This window comes from Macaca thibetana, chromosome 17 (genome assembly GCF_024542745.1).
Source record: "Macaca thibetana thibetana isolate TM-01 chromosome 17, ASM2454274v1, whole genome shotgun sequence".
NCBI lineage: Eukaryota > Metazoa > Chordata > Mammalia > Primates > Cercopithecidae > Macaca > Macaca thibetana.
Genome location: NC_065594.1, coordinates 28277567 through 28298537, shown reverse-complemented (window position 1 = coordinate 28298537; position 20971 = coordinate 28277567). Strand labels below are relative to the sequence as shown.

At 38.8% G+C, this 20971-nt stretch overlaps 1 protein-coding gene across 1 annotated transcript in view; it reads left to right on the top strand.

Moving 5' to 3' along the window:
* KPNA3 (karyopherin subunit alpha 3) overlaps nt 1-20971 on the top strand; it is a 1032760-nt gene that overhangs the window by 970632 nt on the left and 41157 nt on the right. Inside the window, exon 3 of the mRNA XM_050766319.1 lies at nt 12126-12170. Coding sequence (XP_050622276.1) covers nt 12126-12170 — 45 coding nt within the window. The remainder of the gene's footprint in view (nt 1-12125; nt 12171-20971) is intronic.

Sequence of the window (20971 nt, the reverse complement as noted above, 5' to 3'; positions counted from 1 at the left end):
TTTATTTTGAGGTGATTGTTGATTCACATGCAGTTGTAAAATATAACATAGAGAGATCCTGTTTATCCTTTCTCCAGTTTCCCCAGTGGTAACATCTTGCAAGATGCTTGTACAATATTTATGTTCATTGAAGTCATTACTTGTATCAGCAGTTTGTTCCTTTTAATTGCTATATAGTGTTCCATGGTATGAATGTACCAGTTTAAGCTGTGAAGGATACCTGGGTTGTTTCCAGGTTGTAGCTATTAAGAATAAAGCTGTTGTAAACATTTGTGTACAGGTGTGTGTGTGTGTGTATGTAGATAAGTTTTCATTTATCTTGTATAAATGTCCAGCATGTAGTTGCTGGGTCCTATGGGTGTTACATGTGTACTTTATTTTTTTTTTTTTTTGAGACGGAGTCACGCTCTGTCACTCAGGCTGGAGTCCAGTGGCGCGATCTCGGCTCACTGCAAGCTCCGCTTCCCGGATTCACGCCATTCTCCTGCCTCAGCCTCCTGAGTAGCTGGGACTACAGGCGCCCGCCACCACGCCCAGCTAATTTTTTGTATTTTTAGTAGAGATGGGATTTCACTGTGTTAGCCAGGATAGTCTCGATCTCCTGACCTCGTGATTCGCCTGCCTTGGCCTCCCAAAGTGCTGGGATTACAGGCGTGAGCCACCGTGCCGGCCACATGTGTACTTTAAGAAATGGCCAAAGGTGCTATATCATTTTACATTCCCGCAAGCAATGTATGAAAACTCTCCATACTCACCAGCATTTGATATTATCACAATTTTAAATTTTAGATGTGTAGTAAGATCTCATGGTGGTTTTAATGTGCATTTCTATTTCCCTGATGGCTAATAGTATTGAACATCTTTTCATGTGCTTATTTGCCATGTGTATATCCTCTTCCATGAAATATTTTTTCATTTAATTTGTCCATTTTCTAATTCCATTGGTTGGTTGGTTAACTGTTGAGCTTTGAGAGTTTTTTTTTGTTTTTGTTTTTGTTTTTTAATTCTAGATATTAGTACTTTCTTGGATATGTGGTTTGCCAATTTTTTTTTTTTTTTTTTTTTTTTTTTTAGTCTCTAGCTTCTCTTTTTATCTTCTTTACATGGGTGTTCACAGAGCAAAATAGTTTTTTATTTTGATGAGGTCTAGTTTACCAACTATTTCTGTTACGGATCATGCTTTTAGGGTCCAGTTTAAGAACTCTTTGCCTAGCCCCAGATCCCAAGGAATTATCTCTTATGGTTTTTCCCAAAAGTTTATAGCTTCACACTTATTTTGAATTAAATTTTCTTTTAAGGTGTGAGGCTTGAGTCAGGGTTAATATTTTTGTCTCTCAGTATCTATCTGGTCCAGCACTGTATGCTGAAAAGTTCATTGACGTCCTCCATTTAACTGCTTTTGCACCTTTGTAGAAAATCAGTTGGATGTATTTGTGTAGGTTTATTTTGGGTTCTCTGTTCTTTTCAGTGTGTATATTCTTCCACCGATATCACACAATGTTTATTACTGTAGCTATGTAATATATCTTAAAATTGGCTAGATTTATTCTTTTCACTTTGTTCTTCATTTTCAGAATTGTTTTAACTATTCTACTTACTTTGCCTTTCCATATAAATTTTAGAACAATACTTTCTGTCTGCAAAATATATTGCTGGGATTTTGATAGGAATTGCATTAAACCTGCATATCAGTATGAGGAGAATCAGCATCTTTACCAAGTTGAGTCTACCAATCTGTGAACACAATATGCCCCTCCATTTTTTCTCTTTTTTAAACTAGAAACAGGGTCTTGCTCTGTCACTGAGGCTGGAGTGCAGTGGTGCAATCATAGTTCACTGCAGCCTTGAACTCCTGGACACAAGTGGTCCTCTTGCCTCTGCCTCCCAGGTAACTAGGACAGTAAACACTTGCCACCATACCTGGCTAATTTATAAATTTTCTGTAGAAGCTGAGTCTCACTATGTATGGTCTTGACCTCCTGGGCTCAAGCAATCCTCCCTCCTTGGCCTCCCAAAGCGTTGGGATTACTTGAGCCATTGTCCACCATTGTTTGTTTGTTTTGAGGCAGGGTCTATCTCTGTCTCCCTGGCTGGAGTGCAGTGGCACAGTCTCCATTTACTGCCTGAGCTCAAGAGATCCTCCTACTTCACCCTCCCCAATAGCTGGAACTACAGGCATATACCTCCATGCCCAGCTAAATTTTTTTTCTTTTTTTTTTGTAGAGATGAGGTTTCGCCATTTTGCCCAGGGTAATTTCAAACTTCTGGGCTCAAGCAGTCCACCTGCCCCAGCCTCCCAAAGTGCTGGGATTACAGGCATGAGCCACCACACCCAGCTGTTGTTGTATTTTTAATTTCAGTGTCTACGTATTCATTGCTAGTATATAGAAATACAGTTGATTTTTATGTTATATTCTGTGACCTTGTTGAACTCACTTAATAGATCTGGAAAGTTTGGTATATTCCTTGGAATTTTTAAATCATGTTTTCTGCAAATAAGGGATTGTTTTATTTCTTTTTTTTTATTTTATTTTTTATTTTTGAGATGGAGTCTCCCTCTGTCGCCAGGCTAGAGTGCAGTGGCGCGATCTTGGCTCACTGCAACCTCCGCCTCCCAGGTTCAAGCGATTCCCCTGTCTCAGCCTCCTGAGTAGCTGGGACTACAGGCGTGCGCCACACCCAGCTAATTTTTGTGTTTTTAATAGAGACAGGGTTTCACCATGTAAGCCAGGATGGTCTCAATCTCTTGACCTCGTGATCCGCCCACCTCGGCCTACCATAGTGCTGGGATTACAGGAGTAAGCCACCGCACCCAGCCAGGATTGTTTTCTTTCTTTTGCGTCTATATGCCTTTTACTTTATTTTCTTGCCTTATTTTACTGGCTAGAACTTCCTATGTTGAATAATACTGGTGAGAATGGACACCATTTTCTTGTTCTCAATCTAGGGAAACAGTATTCAGACTTTCACCACTAGAATGTTAACTCTAGGCTTTTATTTTTCTGAGTGTTTTTACTGTAAATGGATGTTGAATTTTGTCAAATTTTTATCTGCATTGAATAATATAATCCTTGATTTGTCTTCATTAGCCTATTAGTATGGTTTATATTGATTGATTTTCAAATACAGAACCAGCCTTGTATCCCTAGAGTGAAGTCTGGTAGTATAGTGAATTCTAGTTGGTAACATTTTGATAAGAATTTTTGCATCTGCAGTCATTGAGATATGGACCTGCAGTTTCTTTTCTTCTTCTTCTTCTTCTTTTTTTTTTTTTTTTTAATGCTGTCTTGTCTGGTTTTGTTATCAGGTAATTTTGTAATTAGCTTCATAAAGTGAATTGAGAAGTGTATCCCATCTGTTTTTTGGAGAGATTATATAAAATTGGTGTTAGTTCTTCTTTAGGCATTTGGAAGAATTCTCTAGTTAAACCATCCAAACCCTGAAGGGAAGTTTTAAAATTATAAATATAATCATCTTAATAGTTACAGACTTACTCAAATTAGGTATTTCATATTGGTGAGGTGTGATAGTTCTTGCTTTTTGAGGCATTGGTCCATTTCATCTAAATTGTCAAATTTATGTGTGTAGAATTGTTTGTAGTTTTCCCTTGTTCTTTTGATGTCTGCAAAGTCTGTAGTGATAGTACCTTTTTCATTTCTAATATAATTTCTGCACTTTCTCTCTTTTTTTTTTGGCCAGTCTTGTGTTAATTTTACTGATTTTTTTTTTCTTTTAAGAACTAGGTTTTTGTTTCATTAATTTTCTCTACTTTTTTGTTTTCAGTTTCATTGATTTCTGTTTATTAATTCCTCCTACTTGTTTTCGGTTTGTTTTGCTTTTTATGTTGTAGGCTGTCGAAGCTGGGAGTTTTGATTATTGGTTTGACTTTCTCTCTTTCTTAATGTTTGCATTAGGTGCTTTAAATTTCTCTCTCAGCACTGCTTTAACCTCTTTTCTGCTCTACTCTCCTTCAGCATCTGATGTGATGCAATTTCCTTTTCTCACCAGTTAATAGTTAATAAGGCAATCAGTACACTTTGTTGTTTTCTTGTTTTTATTTTTCTTGAGATGGAGTCTTGTTCTGTCACCTAGTCTGGAGTGCAGTGATGTGATCTCGGTTCACTGCAGCCTCCCCCTCCCAGGTTCAAGCGATTCTCTGCCTCACCCTCCTGAATAGCTGGGATTACAGATGCACACCACCACACCCGGCTATTTTTTTGTATTTTTAGTACACCATGGTACACCACCATGTTGGCCAGACTGGTCTCGAACTCCTGGCCTCAAGTGATCCACCCGCCTCAGCCTCCCAAAGTGCTGGGATTATAGGTGTGAGCCACTGTACCCAGCCCACTTACTCTGTATTTCACATACATGTTTTGTCTTCCTCTTGAACTTTGTGTCTACATTGTCAGGGCATGTAGCAGTTAAATACTATATTTTATCCCTTATAACAGTGGTTCCCAACCTTTATGGCACCAGGGACCATTTTCATGGAAGACAGTTTTTCTGTGAATGGCTGATGGGGGAGGATGGTTTTGGGATGAAACTGTTACACCACAGATCATCAGGCATTCGTTAGATTCTCATAAGGAGCACACAACCTAGATCCCTCACATGCTCAGTTCACAACAAGGTTTGTGTTCCTGTGAGAATCTAATGCCAACCCTGATCTGACAGGAGATGTAGCTGAGGCCCTAATGCTCACTTCCTGCTGCTGTGCAGCCCACCTTCTAGTAGCCCATGGACTGGCACCAGTTCGCGGCCCAGGGATTGGGGATCCCTACCTTAGTTCTACAGGTAAATAAATTCAGTGCTCACAGTCACCTTGTATCAGTGTCTCTCCAGTTACTTTGGTTGTGTGGTGACCATTCTCTATTAAATTCTTCAGGAAGTGGTCATATAAACAGTAGTCCTTGAGTTGTGTTCATAACAGTTGTTTTGCCACTTGTATGCTTTAAATTTAGTGGCTTTGACTGGATATAAAGTCCTTGATTCACATTTTCAATATTTTTTGCCTGATGTCCAGATGCATTTTTCTTTTATTTGCTTTTTGGAAGTCCGTTAGTTTTACTTGTATATGTCTCAGTGTTGGTTTTTCTGGATGGATTCCCCCGGTACTTGGGTGTACTTTCAGTATTTCAGTTCAAGTCTTCTAATTTCAGGAAGTTTTTCTTGATTTATAGTTTTAAGTATTTGCTCTGTTTCATTCCTTCGGTTTTCTTATTTGAGGACTCTTTATTATATGAACTTAAAATCTAAGTGCCTTTATTGTCACTTCTTTCTGATAATTTTCACCTTCATTTCTGATTACAGTTTTTTTTCTTTACATAGTCTGTTTCTCTTAAGCATTATCTGTTGCATACTGGCTCTTAAGATTGCTCTTGGCTAGGTTCCTTTCTGAAATACTTTTTTCCTTTATTTCTAATCCTTTTTTGATTGCTAGGACCTCATTTCTGAGTTTTTCTAATTCTGACTGATAATGTTCTTTCACATTTTCTATCATTTATTTTCTAGGACAGTTTTGATCAGTTTTGTGTGTATGTCTTTTCAGTAGACTTTCAATAGCATCACTCTGTTTCCTGTCCTCTCATTTCTTATAGCATGGGCTTCAACGCCAGTCCTTTCCTGTCCATTTTTTGATAGATTTTCCTGAACTTTTAAGAGCAAGAAGTGGGTCAGGATAGTCTTTCTAGTTTCACCATTCAAGATCTTTTTCTTCTGTTGTATGTTACAAGATGATTTTTTTTTTTTTTTTTTTTTTTAACGGAGGTGGCATTGGCATCCTGTTTTCTGAGGTCTGGCTCTGTTCATTGTAGGACATTGTCCAGGAAGAGGACTTTAGTTCTTTGATTTTGAGTCTAGCTCCATCATACTTTACAGTGTTGGTGTGTGCAAAAGATCCCTTCCATTTGCAACTGTTCTCAAGTTGCCTTTCCAAAGTCTCTAGTCATTCATGATTTGGGAGTTTTCTTGTTCTCAGGGTCTTCAATTACCCCATAACTTCTGCCCTTCCATTGTCTTCTGCATATATGCTGGTACCATATGAGTCCTGTAGCTGGTGATTTAACCAGACCCTGCTTGCATTTGAGAATTTGTTGGAATACTTTGTCTCCCAACCTTGTAGGTGTTGTTTGTTTGCTTGTTTTGGGGACAGGGTCTCTATCACTCAGGCTGGAGTGTAGTGGTATGATCATGGCTCACTGCAGCCTTGACCTTCTGGGCTCAAGCCATTTTCTTGCCTCAGCTTCCTGAAGAACTGGGACCACAGGTGCACACCACCACATCTGGCTAATTTTTGATTTTTTTGTAGAGACAGAGTCTCACTGTGTTTCACAGGCTGCTCTCAAATTTCTGGGCTCAAGCAATACTCCCGCCTCAGCCTCCCAAAGTTCTGGGATTACAGGCGTGAGCCATTGTGCCTGGCCCTCTTGTAGGTTTTGTCTGTGGAGTTTGAGTTTGGCTATTCTGATGACATTTTTTTGGGTGGGGCAGGGGATGCCAAGAGATGAAAAAAATCATTGACGCATCTTATTCGAGAGAAAGATAACGCAGGTTTTGCATTTTAAAAAGAATCCCCCGGCTGCATTGTGGAAAATTGATTCAGGGCATGGAAGAAGACTGGTTAGGCTATTTTAGTAGTCCAGATTAGATGATGGTGCCTTACTCTTAGATAGTGGCGGTGGAGCTGGGAGGTTTGAATCCTGTTTTGGTGACTTGTTTGATTTCAAAGGACTGAAAGAGTGAGTAGACAGGGATAGTCTTCCAGGATTGGTCTCTTGCAACTATTTGGATGGTTGTATAGTTTCCTGGCATTAGGAGTATTGACAGGAGAGGAGATGTGGGGATCTTTTTGGTGAGGGTGTTAGGAAGGGAACAAGTATATTAGTTTTAAGCATACTGAGTTTGAAGCCTTAAAATAATCTCTCTTCCAGCCCCTAACATACATATGCACATATTTTAATTGTTTTGGGAGCCTTTTTCTGTCCCTCTGATTATATCTCCTTTTGATACAAAACTTAACATTTACTTTCCTATCTCAGGCTTCATCCTTTTTTTTTTTTTGAGACAGAATCTCTGTTGCCCAGGCTGGAGTACAGTGGCGCACTCTTGGCTCACTGCAACCTCTGCCTCCCAGGTTCAAGCAATTCTTATGCCTCAGCCTGTTGAGTAACTGGGATTACAGGCATGCGCCACCATGCCCAGCTAATTTTGATATTTTTAGTAGAGATGGGGGTTTCACCATGTTGGCCAGGCTGGTCTCGAACTCCTGACTTCAGGTGATCTGCCTGCCTCTGCCTCCAAAGTGCTGGGATTACAGGTGTGAGCCACTGCGCCCGGCCAGCTTAACACATTTTTATCACTCATTATTACTCTCATTTCCACTAGACCAGGTGTTGGCAAACCTTTTTTTTTTTTTTTTTGCCAAGGCAGGGTCTCACTCTGTTGCCTAGGCTGAAATGCAATGGCACCATCATGGCTCCCTGCACCCTTGACTTCCTGTGCTTAAGCAGTCCTCCATCTCAGCTCCCCTGAGTAACTGAAACTGTAGTTGCACACATGAGCACAATGAGATGCTACCTCTACAAAAAATGAAAAATCAGCTGAGTGTGCCTGTGCTTAAGTGATCCTCCTGCCTTGGCCTCCAAAAGTGTTGGGATTACAGGCGTGAACCACTGCACCTAGCCTGCTAACTTTTCCTTAAAAGGACAAATAGTAAATATTTTAGCATTTGAGGGCAAAAAGGCAAAAATAAGAGCATGATGTAGGTACTTAATATCATTTATAATGTAACCACTTAAAAAATGTAAAAACCGTTCCTGTTGTGACGTACAAAAACAGCCTGCCAGATTTGATACACAGGCTATAGTTTGCCGATCCCTGTGCTAGAATGTGAATTCTGTACTTGCTTCCTAGCTGGCACATGTATTGCCCGATGTATTTTAAATGTATTGAGTAAATTTTTGTTGAATGGGTGAATGACTTATAGATTAGGAGCTTAAGAGACAGTGGACTAAAAATAGATACTTGAGAGTGGTCATGAAACAGTAATTGCAGACATGAGGGTAGATGAGATCACTTGGGAAGAATATAAGGGAGAATATAAGGGAATCCATCTTTTTCTTTAATTTAAACAAAGAGCATAATAAGTCACGACTAACTCAGAGGCACTTATATCATGTATAGTAGTCAGTACCTCTTCTTAACTGACCTAAGTGAGTTTGGCCATTTACACTCATGATTCTTTTGGGTGAATAAGTGGTCTTTAATTATTAGAGATAGGTGAGCTTAATAGATACTTTCGCCTTTGAAATTTTGCTATTAATGAGTTATATACACAAGTCTTAGAATTCTGCTACATATATAAACACGTATTAGTAAACAGTCACAAAAGTCACACAGTTTGTTTCATGCGTATAGTACTTTTAGACTGGAGATGACCACCTTGTAAGAAAACTTCAGCCCTAAGCAGATACCATAATGTTCTGACTAGGATTAGGTGATACAGTTCTCTAAGAAGAGATGGAACACAGGATCAAGGGGGTTTCTAGACACAGAAACTTCTCTGAAGTTGAGCTGTAGGGCCTGCCAGATTCTTAGACCCCAAACAAGTAAGAATCAAGTGCCTGCATTTCTAGTCAATTCCTGTATCTTGAATAACAGTTCTACGTTAGCCGTAAAAATCTATTTCCAACTTTCCTTATGTAGATTATCAAACCAGTGTCTATAAATTGAGATGTTCATTTTCGAAGCACTTATTACCTGGGAGCTAACTCCTGTTTAGGTGTATTTAAAATGTTAAATTAATCACCACTTAAGTGTGGTTTCCTAATTTAGTGTGGTTCTTCAGAATTTAACTCACCAATTCTTTCTATACAGAAATACCTGAGTGTGAATTAAGATGGTAGAGCAGAAAATCATATTTTGGAGCAGATATGCTACCTGGGTCTTTTTGTTATGCATCATCTTACAATAATTCATAAATAAGTGTTGCAAATATTGCAATGAAAATATTTTTCTTTTCAGTTATAGGAACAATTGGAGTAAATATTCATTTAGGTAAAATTTTTAACAGTGGTAGAGTTCTAATCTTCCAGTGAATAAAGATAGCTTACAGAGTTATCAAATAACACTTCATTAATGTTGGTATTTGAAGATTGTTCGACATTTGTTGTCATTTTTATGAATTTATGCATAAGACATTCTCTCTATTAATAGTACTAAAGTCACAATATAGAAACATACTAAGTATAGAATTAAATTCAACGCTCTTTCTAGTGTTGAACCTTATCAGGCATAATAGTTTTTATCAGTGTATCATTCCATCACATGAAATGAATATGACTAATTTGAATTTTGTTTGGCAGTTTTGTTTATATTTAATATATGTCTCTATTTAACTGTAAGTTTATATCTAGATTATTTCAGTATACTTAGCAAACTTTGTAATTTGAATTTTATGAGATTTTTTTCCTTAAGAAGATCACTGTGGTTTTAGAAAGAGATATCACAAGAATTATTAAATAAAATATAGCGTACTGAATCTGGCAGTATATTAAAAGAATAATATACCGTAACCATATAGCCTTTATTCCAAGAATGTAAGGATGTAACCATGCTTATATGTATAATAAAAGAATCCGTTATATCAGTGTGTGTTGTGGGAAGTCAGGGACCCTAAACAGAGGGACTGGCTGAAGCCGTGGCCGAAGAACATAAATTGTGACGATTTCATGGACATTTATTAGTTCCCCAAATTAATACTTTTATAATATCTTACACCTGTCTTTACTGCAATCTCTGAACATAAATTGTGAAGATTTCATGGACACTTATCACTTCCCCAATCAATACCCTTGTGATTTCCTATGCCTGTCTTTACTTTAATCTCTTAATCCCGTCATTTTAGTAAGCTGAGGAGGGTGAATGTTGCCTCAGGACCCTGTGATGATTGTGTTAACTGCACAAATTGTTTGTAGAGCATGTGTCTTTGAACAATATGATATCTGGGCACCTTGAAAAAAGAACAGGATAACAGCAATGTTCAGGGAACAAGGGAGATAACCTTAAATTCTGACTGCTGGTGAGCTGGGCAGAACACAGCTGTATTTCTCTTCTTTCAAAAACAAATAGGAGAAATATCGCTGAATTCTTTTTCTCAGCAAGGAACATCCCTGAGAAAGAGAATGCGCCCCTGAGAGTAGGCCTCTAAAATGGCCGCTTTGGGGCTGGCTGTCTTGTACGGTCGAAGACAAAGGGATGAAATAAGCCCCAGTCTCCTGAAGTGTTCCCAGGCTTATTAGGATGAGGAAATTCCCGCCTAATAAATTTTGGTCAGACTGGTTGTCTGCTGTCAAACCCTGTCTCCTGATAAGATGTTATCAATGACAATGTATGCCTGAATCTTCATTAGCAATTTTAATTTTGCCCCGTCCTGTGGTCCTGTAATCCTGTGATCTCACCCTGCCTCCATTTGCTTTGTGATATTTTGTTATTACCTTGTGAAGCATGTGATCTCTGTGATCCACACCCTATTTGTGCACTCCCTCCCCTTTTGAAAATCGCTAATAAAAACTTGCTGGTTTTACGGCTCAGGGGGCATCACAGAACCTGCCGACATGTGATGTCTCCCCCGGACACCCAGCTTTAAAATTTCTCTCTCGTACTCTTTCCCTTTCTCAGACCAGCTGACACTTAGGGAAATAGAAAAGAATCCACGTTGAATATCAGGGGTGGGATTTTCCCCAGTAAGTATGTTAGAGGGGAGATATATATTATTTCAGTGTTTCCCCATAAGGCATGCCTCTTAATAAACTCAGAAGGATATCTTACCTTTTGATACAAAACATCTATCTCAAACTTATTTTTATTTTCATGTTTTTAAGGCCATGCCAATGAATTTACTTTTTAAAAATATGAATCATTAGAGATATAATTCATTGATTGAAGGCATCAGAAACCATCTATGGCTGACTTAAGCAAAACCATAGTTTATTGGAAGAATGTAAGGTAGTTCATAAGGTGAGTAGAGAAATGGAAGAACTGGGAATTGAGCAAGTCAGGGATACAGGCATTATTTACTACCTTGTCCAAAATTCTTCCTTTGGAATTTAATGTGCCTTTTTTTCCCTTTCTCCTTAAGATTCAGAGTTATAGAAGAGATAATTCTGTTAGTGTAGTTGAGTCTTGTGACCTATTTAAGCTAGGAAAGAGTGAGCCACTTAGATCTCATTAAGACTTCAGGATGGGAAGGATATAATTCCCCAAAGATGACTGGGTACAATTAGGGCAGGAAAATGGGTCCTAGGCAGCCAAGTCCCACCTTCTACAAAATTAACCAACAGATATCCAGTAAAATACAGAATTTGGCTTTTTAACAAATTGTAGCTCATCATTTAAAGTATAAGATGTGTTAGTCATTGAGATATTATACATTTCTTCTTTCTTTCTTATTTATTTATTTTTTGAGACAGAGTCTTGCTCTGTCACCCAAGCTAAAGTGCAGTGGCATGATCTCAGCTTACTTCAACCTCTGTCTCCCAAGTTCAAGCGATTCTTGAGCTTCAGCCTTCAGGAGTAGCTGGGACTACAGGGGCATGCTACTGCACCCAGCTAATTTTGATATTTTTAGTAGAGATGGGGTTTTGCCATGTTGGCCCTGGTCTCGAACTCCTGGCCCCAAGTGATCCTCCAGCCTCCTAAGGTGCTGGGATTACAGGTGTGAGCCACTGCACCCAGCCAAGATTAAATTACTTCTAACTCAAATATCTTGAGTTTTTTTTTTTTTTTTGGGGGGGGGAGATGCAGTCTTGCTCTGTCTCCCAGGCCTGGAGTGCACTGGCGCCACCTTGGCTTGCTGCAACCTCTGCCTCCCAGGTTCAAGCAATTCTCCTGCCTCAGCCTCCCAAGTAGCTGGGATTACAGGTGTCTCATTCTTTTGTGTTTTTAGTAGAGACTGGGTTTTACCTTGTTGGCCAGGCTGGTTTTGAACTCCTGACCTCAAGTGATTTGCCCGCCTTGGCCTCCCAGAGTGCTAGGATTATAGGTGTGAGCCACTGCGCCCAGTTGAGATGTTTATACTAGCAGTATCCATATTTTGATACATCTGTAATCTTTTTCTTTTCTAGACAATGCGAAGACATAGAAATGAAGTGACAGTGGAACTGCGGAAGGTAAGGTTGATTTACATTTAAATAAAAGTAATTAGATTTTTCTGATGTTAAAATTCTGTGTATCTTGAATAATGAAAATACTGTGGCAAATTCGTGGTCATCCCTAAAATCACACATCACTGGATACTTTATCATGGTACTTATTTGTAATAACTTTCATTTACTGAGGGTAGTAAGCCCTGTGTGAAGCACTTTACCATCACTGAAATTTCATAACATCTGATGAAGTTAGATACTTTTTCTTTGACATCCTTTCTGTAGGCTTCCTCTCCCTTTCCCTGTGTAAAAGTTATACATACTTGTTTAAGATGCTTTAGATAAATAAATAAAAGTAGAAAAACCTTGTATTTTCGTAACTGAAAGCAACTGTTATTAAAATTTATTATATTTTCTTCCATTACTTTTGGAGGATCTTAGAGTTACCTTCATCAGATTGTGTTTTCTTTTTTCTTTTTCTTTTTCTTTTTTTTTTTTTTTTTTTTGAGACGGAGTCTCGCTCTGTCGCCCAGGCTGGAGTGCAGTGGCCGGATCTCAGCTCACTGCAAGCTCCGCCTCCCGGGTTCACGCCATTCTCCTGCCTCAGCCTCCCGAGTAGCTAGGACTACAGGCGCCCGCCACCTCGCCCGGCTAGATTTTTGTATTTTTTTTTAGTAGAGACGGGGTTTCACCGTGGCCGGGCGCGGTGGCTCAAGCCTTTAATCCCAGCACTTTGGGAGGCCAAGACGGGCGGATCACGAGGTCAGGAGATCTTTTTCTTTTTTTGAGACAGCGTTTCACTCTGTGCAGGTTGGAGTGAAGTGGTGTGATCTTGGCTCACTGCGAGCTTGACCTCCCAGGTTCAAGTGGTCCTCCCACCTCAGCTGGCTGAGTATCTATGAATAAAGGCACACCACCACACCCAGCTAATTTTGTTTATTTTTTGTAGCGACTAGGTCTCACTGTGTTGCCTAGGCTGACCTTGAATTCCTGGACTCAAACAATTCTCCTTCTCCTGGGCCCAAATTTTGTATTCATGTGAACACATTTTATTTGAAACATATTTAAATTGCTAATCAAGAAAATAATAGTGAATTCTCTTTCTATACACGTATCTTTTTTTTTTTTTGAGGCAGGGTCTTGCTTTGTTGGCCAGGCTGAAGTGCAGTGGTGCAATCTTGGCTCACTGCAACCTCTGCCTCCCAATTCATGCCGTTCTCCTGCCTCAGCCTCCCGAGTAGCTGGGACTACAGGCACCTGCCACCTTGTCCAGCTAATTTGTTGTATTTTTAGTAAAGACTGGGTTTCACCATATTAGCCAGAATGGTCTCGATCTCCTGACCTCGTGATCTGCCCGCCTCAGCCTCTCAAAGTGCTGGGATTACAGGCGTGAGCCACTGCACCTGGCCTATACACATATCTTTTAAAAAATAAATTAAAAACTTACTTCACATCTTTGATTTTTGTCTTAGGTTAGACTTTTCCTCATCTAATTCACTCCTAAAACTCCTTCCTATATTAAATTACCATCTTGGGCTGGGTGCGGTGGTTCACGCCATCATTCCAACACTTTGGGAGGCTGAGGAAGACAGATCACCTGAGGTCAAGAGTTCAAGACCAGCCTGGCCAACGTGGTGAATCCCTATCTCTACTAAAAATACAAAAATTAGTTGGGTGTGGTGGCATGCTCCTATAGTTACAGCTACTCAGGAGGCTGAGGCTGAAGAATTGCTTGAACCTTGGAGGCAGAGGCTGCAGTGAGCCAAGATCATGCTACTGCACTCCAGCCTAGGTGACAGAGCAAGACTCTGTCTCAAAAAAAAAAAAAAAAAAAATCAAATAAAAAAAAATTACCATCTTGAAACTTTTCAGTTGTAGGGAGAAGGAAGGAGGTCTTGATTCTGAAAGTACACATTCTCTTAGAGTCACTAGAAATAGACTTGTGCGTTTATTATTTAATAATTATTTTAAATACATGCTTTGCTTCATACACTGGCTAGGTAGCTCTTCAAATCTGTAAAGTTTTAAAACAGTATTGCCAGAAGCCCATTTTAACTACATTTATAAGGTCTTCATCAGAAATGCGTTTAGTTATTCAACCAAGCATTACCATTTGAGCAATTGTCTCATGGAGATGAACACTAGATAAATAATCACATAACCAAATATATCCTTACAAATTCTGAATGATGCCATGGAGGAAAAATAGCCATGAAAGTTAACAGAGTGAGGTTTTTTAAAAATTGGACATTCAAAGGTGATTTGTCTGAAGAAATAACATTTAAGCTGAAACCTGTAGGATAAATTGGAATTAGCTTATTTTTTCTAAATGTTTAATAAATAACCATATTTTGAATTTTTGCCAATCAGTGTCATGCTTATTGGTATAGTATATAGTTCCTGACATCCATTCTCCTGTACCCTTTCCCCATCCCCTTTTTAAAATTAAATTTTGAAAATACTAAGAGTTGTATTATGTACTTACTAAATTTCAAAAAGTTCAGTAGAATATTTTCTATGTAATTAGCCCAGTAGCTCCAAAATTAGAAAATTAACAAGGAAGATCATTGTTTTATTTCATTCATCAATGGATTAAAAGCTAATATGATAGAGACAGAATTATTTTATGTCTATTATCTATTAATGTAATCATCGATCATTTTGTATATTAATAAACATTAATATAAGCTTAAAAAATACTTGCTAATTCCAGTTCCCTGTCAAGTCCTTTATGAACACAACAATACCTTGGTAATCATATTTGCAAGTTCTTTCAGATCTTTGGGTCATTTAGACCAGAGAGATGAGTTAAGCTTTAGCTTAATAAAGTAAGGTGAGTTTTTCCCAGTCTTAACACTTTAAACTTTTTTTCTTTTTCACATTTTGTTGACATACAACATACATACAAAAAGTCCACACATTGTAAGTATCCAGCTTGATGAATATTTGTAATGTGAACACATGTGTGTAACCACCAGCTCCTGGATCAAAAAAGAGAATACCCCAGGGCCTCTTTCTAGGCATTAGTTATCCCCAAAGGTAACCATTATTCTGACTTCTAACACAGATTTTTTTGCATATTTAGAACTTTATATAGGTAGAATAGTGTGTGTCCTTTTTTTGTCTGGATTTTCATTCACTGAATGAAGATAACTTTCTTTAATAGATGCAATAGAAGTAAAATTGGAATTAAGCAATTAGTATTTATTGCCATCTGTTAACATTATACCGTCTGCCCCCAGATACGGGCCCTTACTTTTCCTTAACTTTTTGTGCTTGCAATTCCACTTTAAAACTTTTGTATTAGTTCTAATATTCAGAAGCCTCCTCTAGTTTAATCATTTTAGCCCCTCTAATGTGCTTATAAATCTGTGCTACTAATTTATATTTATATTTGGTTACTTGATCCTCCTGTTGTTGTGCCGCCTTCTCTAATTTATAGAACTGAAAATTCCTGCTTATCAGAGCGTATCTTTTTAAATATTCACCTTAGTTGCCTTAGAGCAACTAAGGCGTGAGCCACTGCACCCGGCCTGAAGTTTTAAGACAACTTAGTTGCCTTAGAGCTTGTGCCCTTTCTTGTTTTCTGGATAACATTATTTCCTTTCCAGTTACTATGGTTCCATTTCTGAAAATACTTGTAGTAGGACCAAAAATGAAATTAACTAAAGAAATCTCAAGCACTTATTTCAAATTTAAGAATTCCCCAAGAAAGCAGTAGAAAGCAAACTTTTCCTGAAACAACGCCTAAAGTTTATTCAGACAAAACTTAGTTGATTTTGATGTGATTTTACAGAGATGTGGAGAGCTCTTCAAGAGAAGATTCCTCCACTCTTTATGGTCAGAGTATCTGTCCCTGATTCCAGGCCTTGCTCTCTCTCTTGCTCCATTGAGGAGAGAATCACATTGTTTTTATTTAGTGACATTGAGATTCTTGAAAACAAAAGAGAGCTAGTCCCCAGAGTTTCATTGAGAAATTGAACTAGAGGATATCATCGTCAATTATAACTCATTTTACTCCAAGGATATTTGAATATTTCATTTTCCCTTAGATTGTAAACTTCCAAAGTGCAGGTAATAACCACATTCACTATCCATCTACATCCCTCCACCCCAGCCTCCCAAATAACTCCTAAGTCTCTTCCTTAACCCATCTCAAAATGCCTAATCAAATTGTGTCTGTGTAGCTGATACTCATTAAGTGCTAATATTCAAGAATTAAATTTAATTATGATCTCTAAAAATATGCACTTATATTTAAGTCATGTATTGAAGTTTTTTTGTTGTTTTTTTTTTTGAGACGGAGTCTTGCTCTGTCACCTAGGCTGGAATGCAGTGGCACAATCTCGGCTCACTGCAAACTCTGCCTCCTGGGTTCACGCCATTCTCCTGCCTCAGCCTCCCGAGTAGCTGGGACTACACTTGCCCACCACCATGCCCGGCTAATTTTTTTTTTTTGTATTTTTCAGTAGAGACGGGGTTTCACCACGTCAGCCAGAATGGTCTCGATCTCCTGACCTCGTGATCCACCCGCCTCGGCCTCCCAAATTACTGGGATTACAGGCGTGAGGCGCCGCACCTAGCCTGAAGTTTTAAGACAAATACTTTAGATATAGGCTGTGCTACTCAAAAGTCCTGATCTCTGTGACAAGTTAGGGAGCTTGTGCCAAAATGTAAAAGGAGGCACTGCTTCCTTCAAGAGAGTCCTTCTGACAGAAGTAAATGGAAAGATATCCCATGTTCATGGATTTGGAAGAATTCGTATTATTAAAATATCAGTACTACCCAAAGCGAGGTACAGATTCAGTATGATCTCTATCAACCTCTAATGTCATTTTTTCACAGAAATAGAAAAAAATACCTCTAAAATTTGTATGAAACCACAGAAGACCCCAAATAGCCAAAGCAATCTTAATGAACCCGAAGCATCACACTGATATGAAAATCTACTGCAAAGCTATAGTAATCAAAACAGCATGATAGTGACATAAAAACACACACACACACAATAGTGGAACAGAACAGAGAGCCCAGAAATAAATGCACACATTTGTAGTTGGTTGATTTTTGACAAAGGTGCCAAGAACATGCAACAGGAAAGGACAGTCTTTTCAATAAATGATCTTGGGAAAACTGGCTATCTACATGCAGAAGAATGAGACCAGGCCCTTATTTCACACCATACAGAAAAATCAACTCAAAATAGATTAAAATGTAAACGTAAGATGTGAAACTGTAAAACTACTAGAAGAAAACACGGGGGAAAATCTCCATAATATTGGTCGGGGCAATGTTTTCCTGAATATGACCCCAAAAACACAGACAACAAAACAAAAGCAGACAGATGCAGTTATATCAAATTTAAAAGGTTCTGCACAGCAAAAGAGACTATTAATAAAGAGAGAACCTATAGAAAATATTTGCAAACCATACATCTGATAAGGGGTTAATATTATATAAGGAATTCAACTCAATAGCAGGAAGACTAACCAATTAAAAAATGGGCAAGGGTTGGGCATGGGAGGCCAAGGCAGGCGGATCACAATGTCAGGAAATTGAGACCATCCTGGCTAACACGGTGAAACCCCATCTTTACCAAAAATACAAAAAACTAGCCGGGTGTGGTGGCACTTGACTGTAGTCCCAGTTACTCAGGAGGCTGAGGCAGGAGAATTGCTTGAACCTGGGAGGCGGAGGCTGCAGTGAGCCAAGATCACGCCACTGCACTCCAGCCTGGGCGACAGAGCAGGACTCCATCTCAAAAAAAAGGGCAAAAGACCAGAATAAACATTCTCAAAACATAGAAATGGCTAATAGGTATACTAAAAATTGTTCAACATTACTAATAATCAGAGAAATAAAATTAAAACTACTGTGAGATTTCATCTTCACACCTGTTGATAACCGTTATCAAAAAGATGAAAGATAACACATGCTGGTGAGGATGTAGAGAAAAGGAAACTCTTGTACACTCTTGGTCAGAATGTAAGTTAGTACAGCCATTATAGAAAAGCAGTATGGGAAAGTTCCTAAAAATAGAACTACCTTGTGATAAAGCAGTCCCACTACTGTGTATATATCCAAAGGAAAAATGAAACCTGTATGTTGAAGAGATATCTGCACTCCCATGTTTATTGTATCACAATACCCAAGATAAGGAATCAACCTAAATGTCCACCAGTAGACAAACAGAAAAAGAAAATGTGATATATGTACATAGTGGAATACTTTTCAGCCTTTAAAAGAAAGAAACCCTCTCTTTTACAACAACATGGACGAACTTGGAGGACATTACATTACCAGAAATAGGTCAGGCAAACAAGGCAAATATCACATGCTCTCACTTACACATAGAGTCTAAAAAAAGCTAGACTCATAGAAGTAGAGAGTAGGATGGTGGTTACCAGGGGCTGGGGCCAGGGGTGGGAGGCACAGGGATTTGGGGAGATACTGATCAAAGTATCTGGGTAGCTGGGACCACAGGTGCTCAACACTATGCTCAGCTAATTTTTTGTATTTTTGGTAGAGACGGGGTTTCGCCATGTGCCCAGGCTGGTCTTAAACTCCTGAGCTCAAACAATCTGCCCGCCTTAACTTCCCAAAGTTCTGGAATTACAGACATGAGCCACCGCACTCAGCTGTGTTTATTAACTCATAGCCATTCCACAGCATATACATACTTCAAAGCATCATGTTTTACTCAATAAATATATAGAATTTTTGTCAACTTTTAAAAAATAATGTGTTTAAAGTAGGTCTTTCTGTCTAAATAACTGAACTAAACAGTGTGCTTAGTTTCACAATTGATTTACATTCTGGCACAAGCTCCCCTCCCAACGTTTTTTTGTTACTTTAGACGCTTATCACCCTGAAGGTAAAAGCTCCCTTATCTTGTAGCAGAACTGTAACAAATAGTTTGAGAATTATTAACCAGTGTAAGGATCACACTTCAAATAACAGGTATTGATCTGTCAAAATTGAGGATGACAGATGACATCTGTTTATTAATATGTTCTGTTTACCTGGCCTCTGACTCCTTTTGTGTGAATTGTTTTTTCTCTTACCTCCTTGTTCTCTTTCTTCCCAATTTAGTGAGGCTTTTATGCATCAACACTTAAACACATCTGTACCTCCTTTTTTTTTTTTTTAATCACATTGTAGACAGAGTTGTGTAGGAATTAAGTAACTTGCATAGTCACAAGCTAATAAATGGCAGAGCTCTTAACCATTATGCTATAATGCCTCTCAAAATACATGTGTGTTGGTTGAATAATGCTTCGTGGGTTGAGAATAAGCTCAAAACCTGTTACTTGTATTTTCAACTTTCGGCACATTATATTAAACTTTTTTTTTTTTTTGAGACGAAGTCTCGCTCTGTTGCCCAGGCTGGAGTGCAGTGGCGGGATCTCGGCTCACTGCAAGCTCCACCTCCCGGGTTCACGCCATTCTCCTGCCTCAGCTCCCAAGTAGTCTACAGGCGACCACCGCCACACTGGGCTAATTTTTTGCATTTTTAGTAGAGACGGGGTTTCACCGTGTTAGCCAGGATAGTCTCGATCTCCTGACCTCGTGATCCACCCGCCTCAGCCTCCCAAAGTGCTGGGATTACAGGTGTGAGCCACCGCGCCCGGCTATATTAAACTTGATCTAATCTTTTCTTGATGATTGGTCAGTCAGATAGGCCTAAATCCCTTTTTTTTTTTTTTTTTTTTTTGAGATGGAGTCTCGCTCTGTTGCCCAGGCTGGAGTCCAGTGGCGCGATCTCGGCTCACTGCAAGCTCCGCTTCCCGGGTTCACGCCATTCTCCTGCCTCAGCCTCTTGAGTAGCTCGGACTACAGGCACCCGCCACCACACCCAGCTAATTTTTTTGTATTTTTAGTAGAGACGGGGTTTCACCATGTCAGCCAGGATGGTCTTGATTTCCTGACATTGTGGTCTGCCCGCCTCGGCCTCCCAAAGTGCTGGGATTACAGGCGTGAGCCACTGCGCCTGGCCAAGTCCCTTATTTTCGTTAGATTTGGAGGTGAGGCAGGTTTAAGATCCTACATAAAGAAAAAATCCACCCAAGTACCCCACTTGGTTGATAAGATCTAGTACTCGTTTTAGTTAATTGTTTGAAATATATTTTTAAAAATACTCTAAATTCCCCCATATCAACAAGCCAGAGAAGAAAAATACGATCATATCAGTTACTCATTTCTGGTAAAAGGAATAGAAAGGAATTGCCTCATCTTGATAAAGAGCACCACAAAAACCTCACAGCTAACATCATACTTAATGGTGAAAGACTAAATGCTTTCCCTTGAGATTCAGAAGCAAGGTGATGATGTCTATCATAACTGCTCTTACTCAGTATAATGCTGGAAGTTCTAGCCATTACCGTATAAGGCAAGAAAAAGAAATGAAAGGTATGTAGTTTGTAAAGGAAGAACTAAAACTATCCCTATTTGCAGATAATGTGATTATCTGTGTAGAACATCCCAAGGAATCTATCAGAAAGCTCCTGGAACTAACAGGTGAGTTTAGCAAGATCACAGAATAAAGAAATCAGTCGCATTTATGTATGCTGAACATGCAGAAACCAAAATTAAAAAATACAATTTTTAGACAATTCAAAGAAAATAAAATACTTCCATATACATTAACAAACATGTACAGGAGTTATACAGTGAATATTACAAAATACTGATGAAAGACATGAAACAAGACATAAAGAAATGGAGAGACGTATACTGTGTTCATGGATTGGAAGCCTCAACATAATAATGACATTGATGCTCCCTAAATTGATCTCCCTAAATTGATCCTATTGAAATTCAACCAA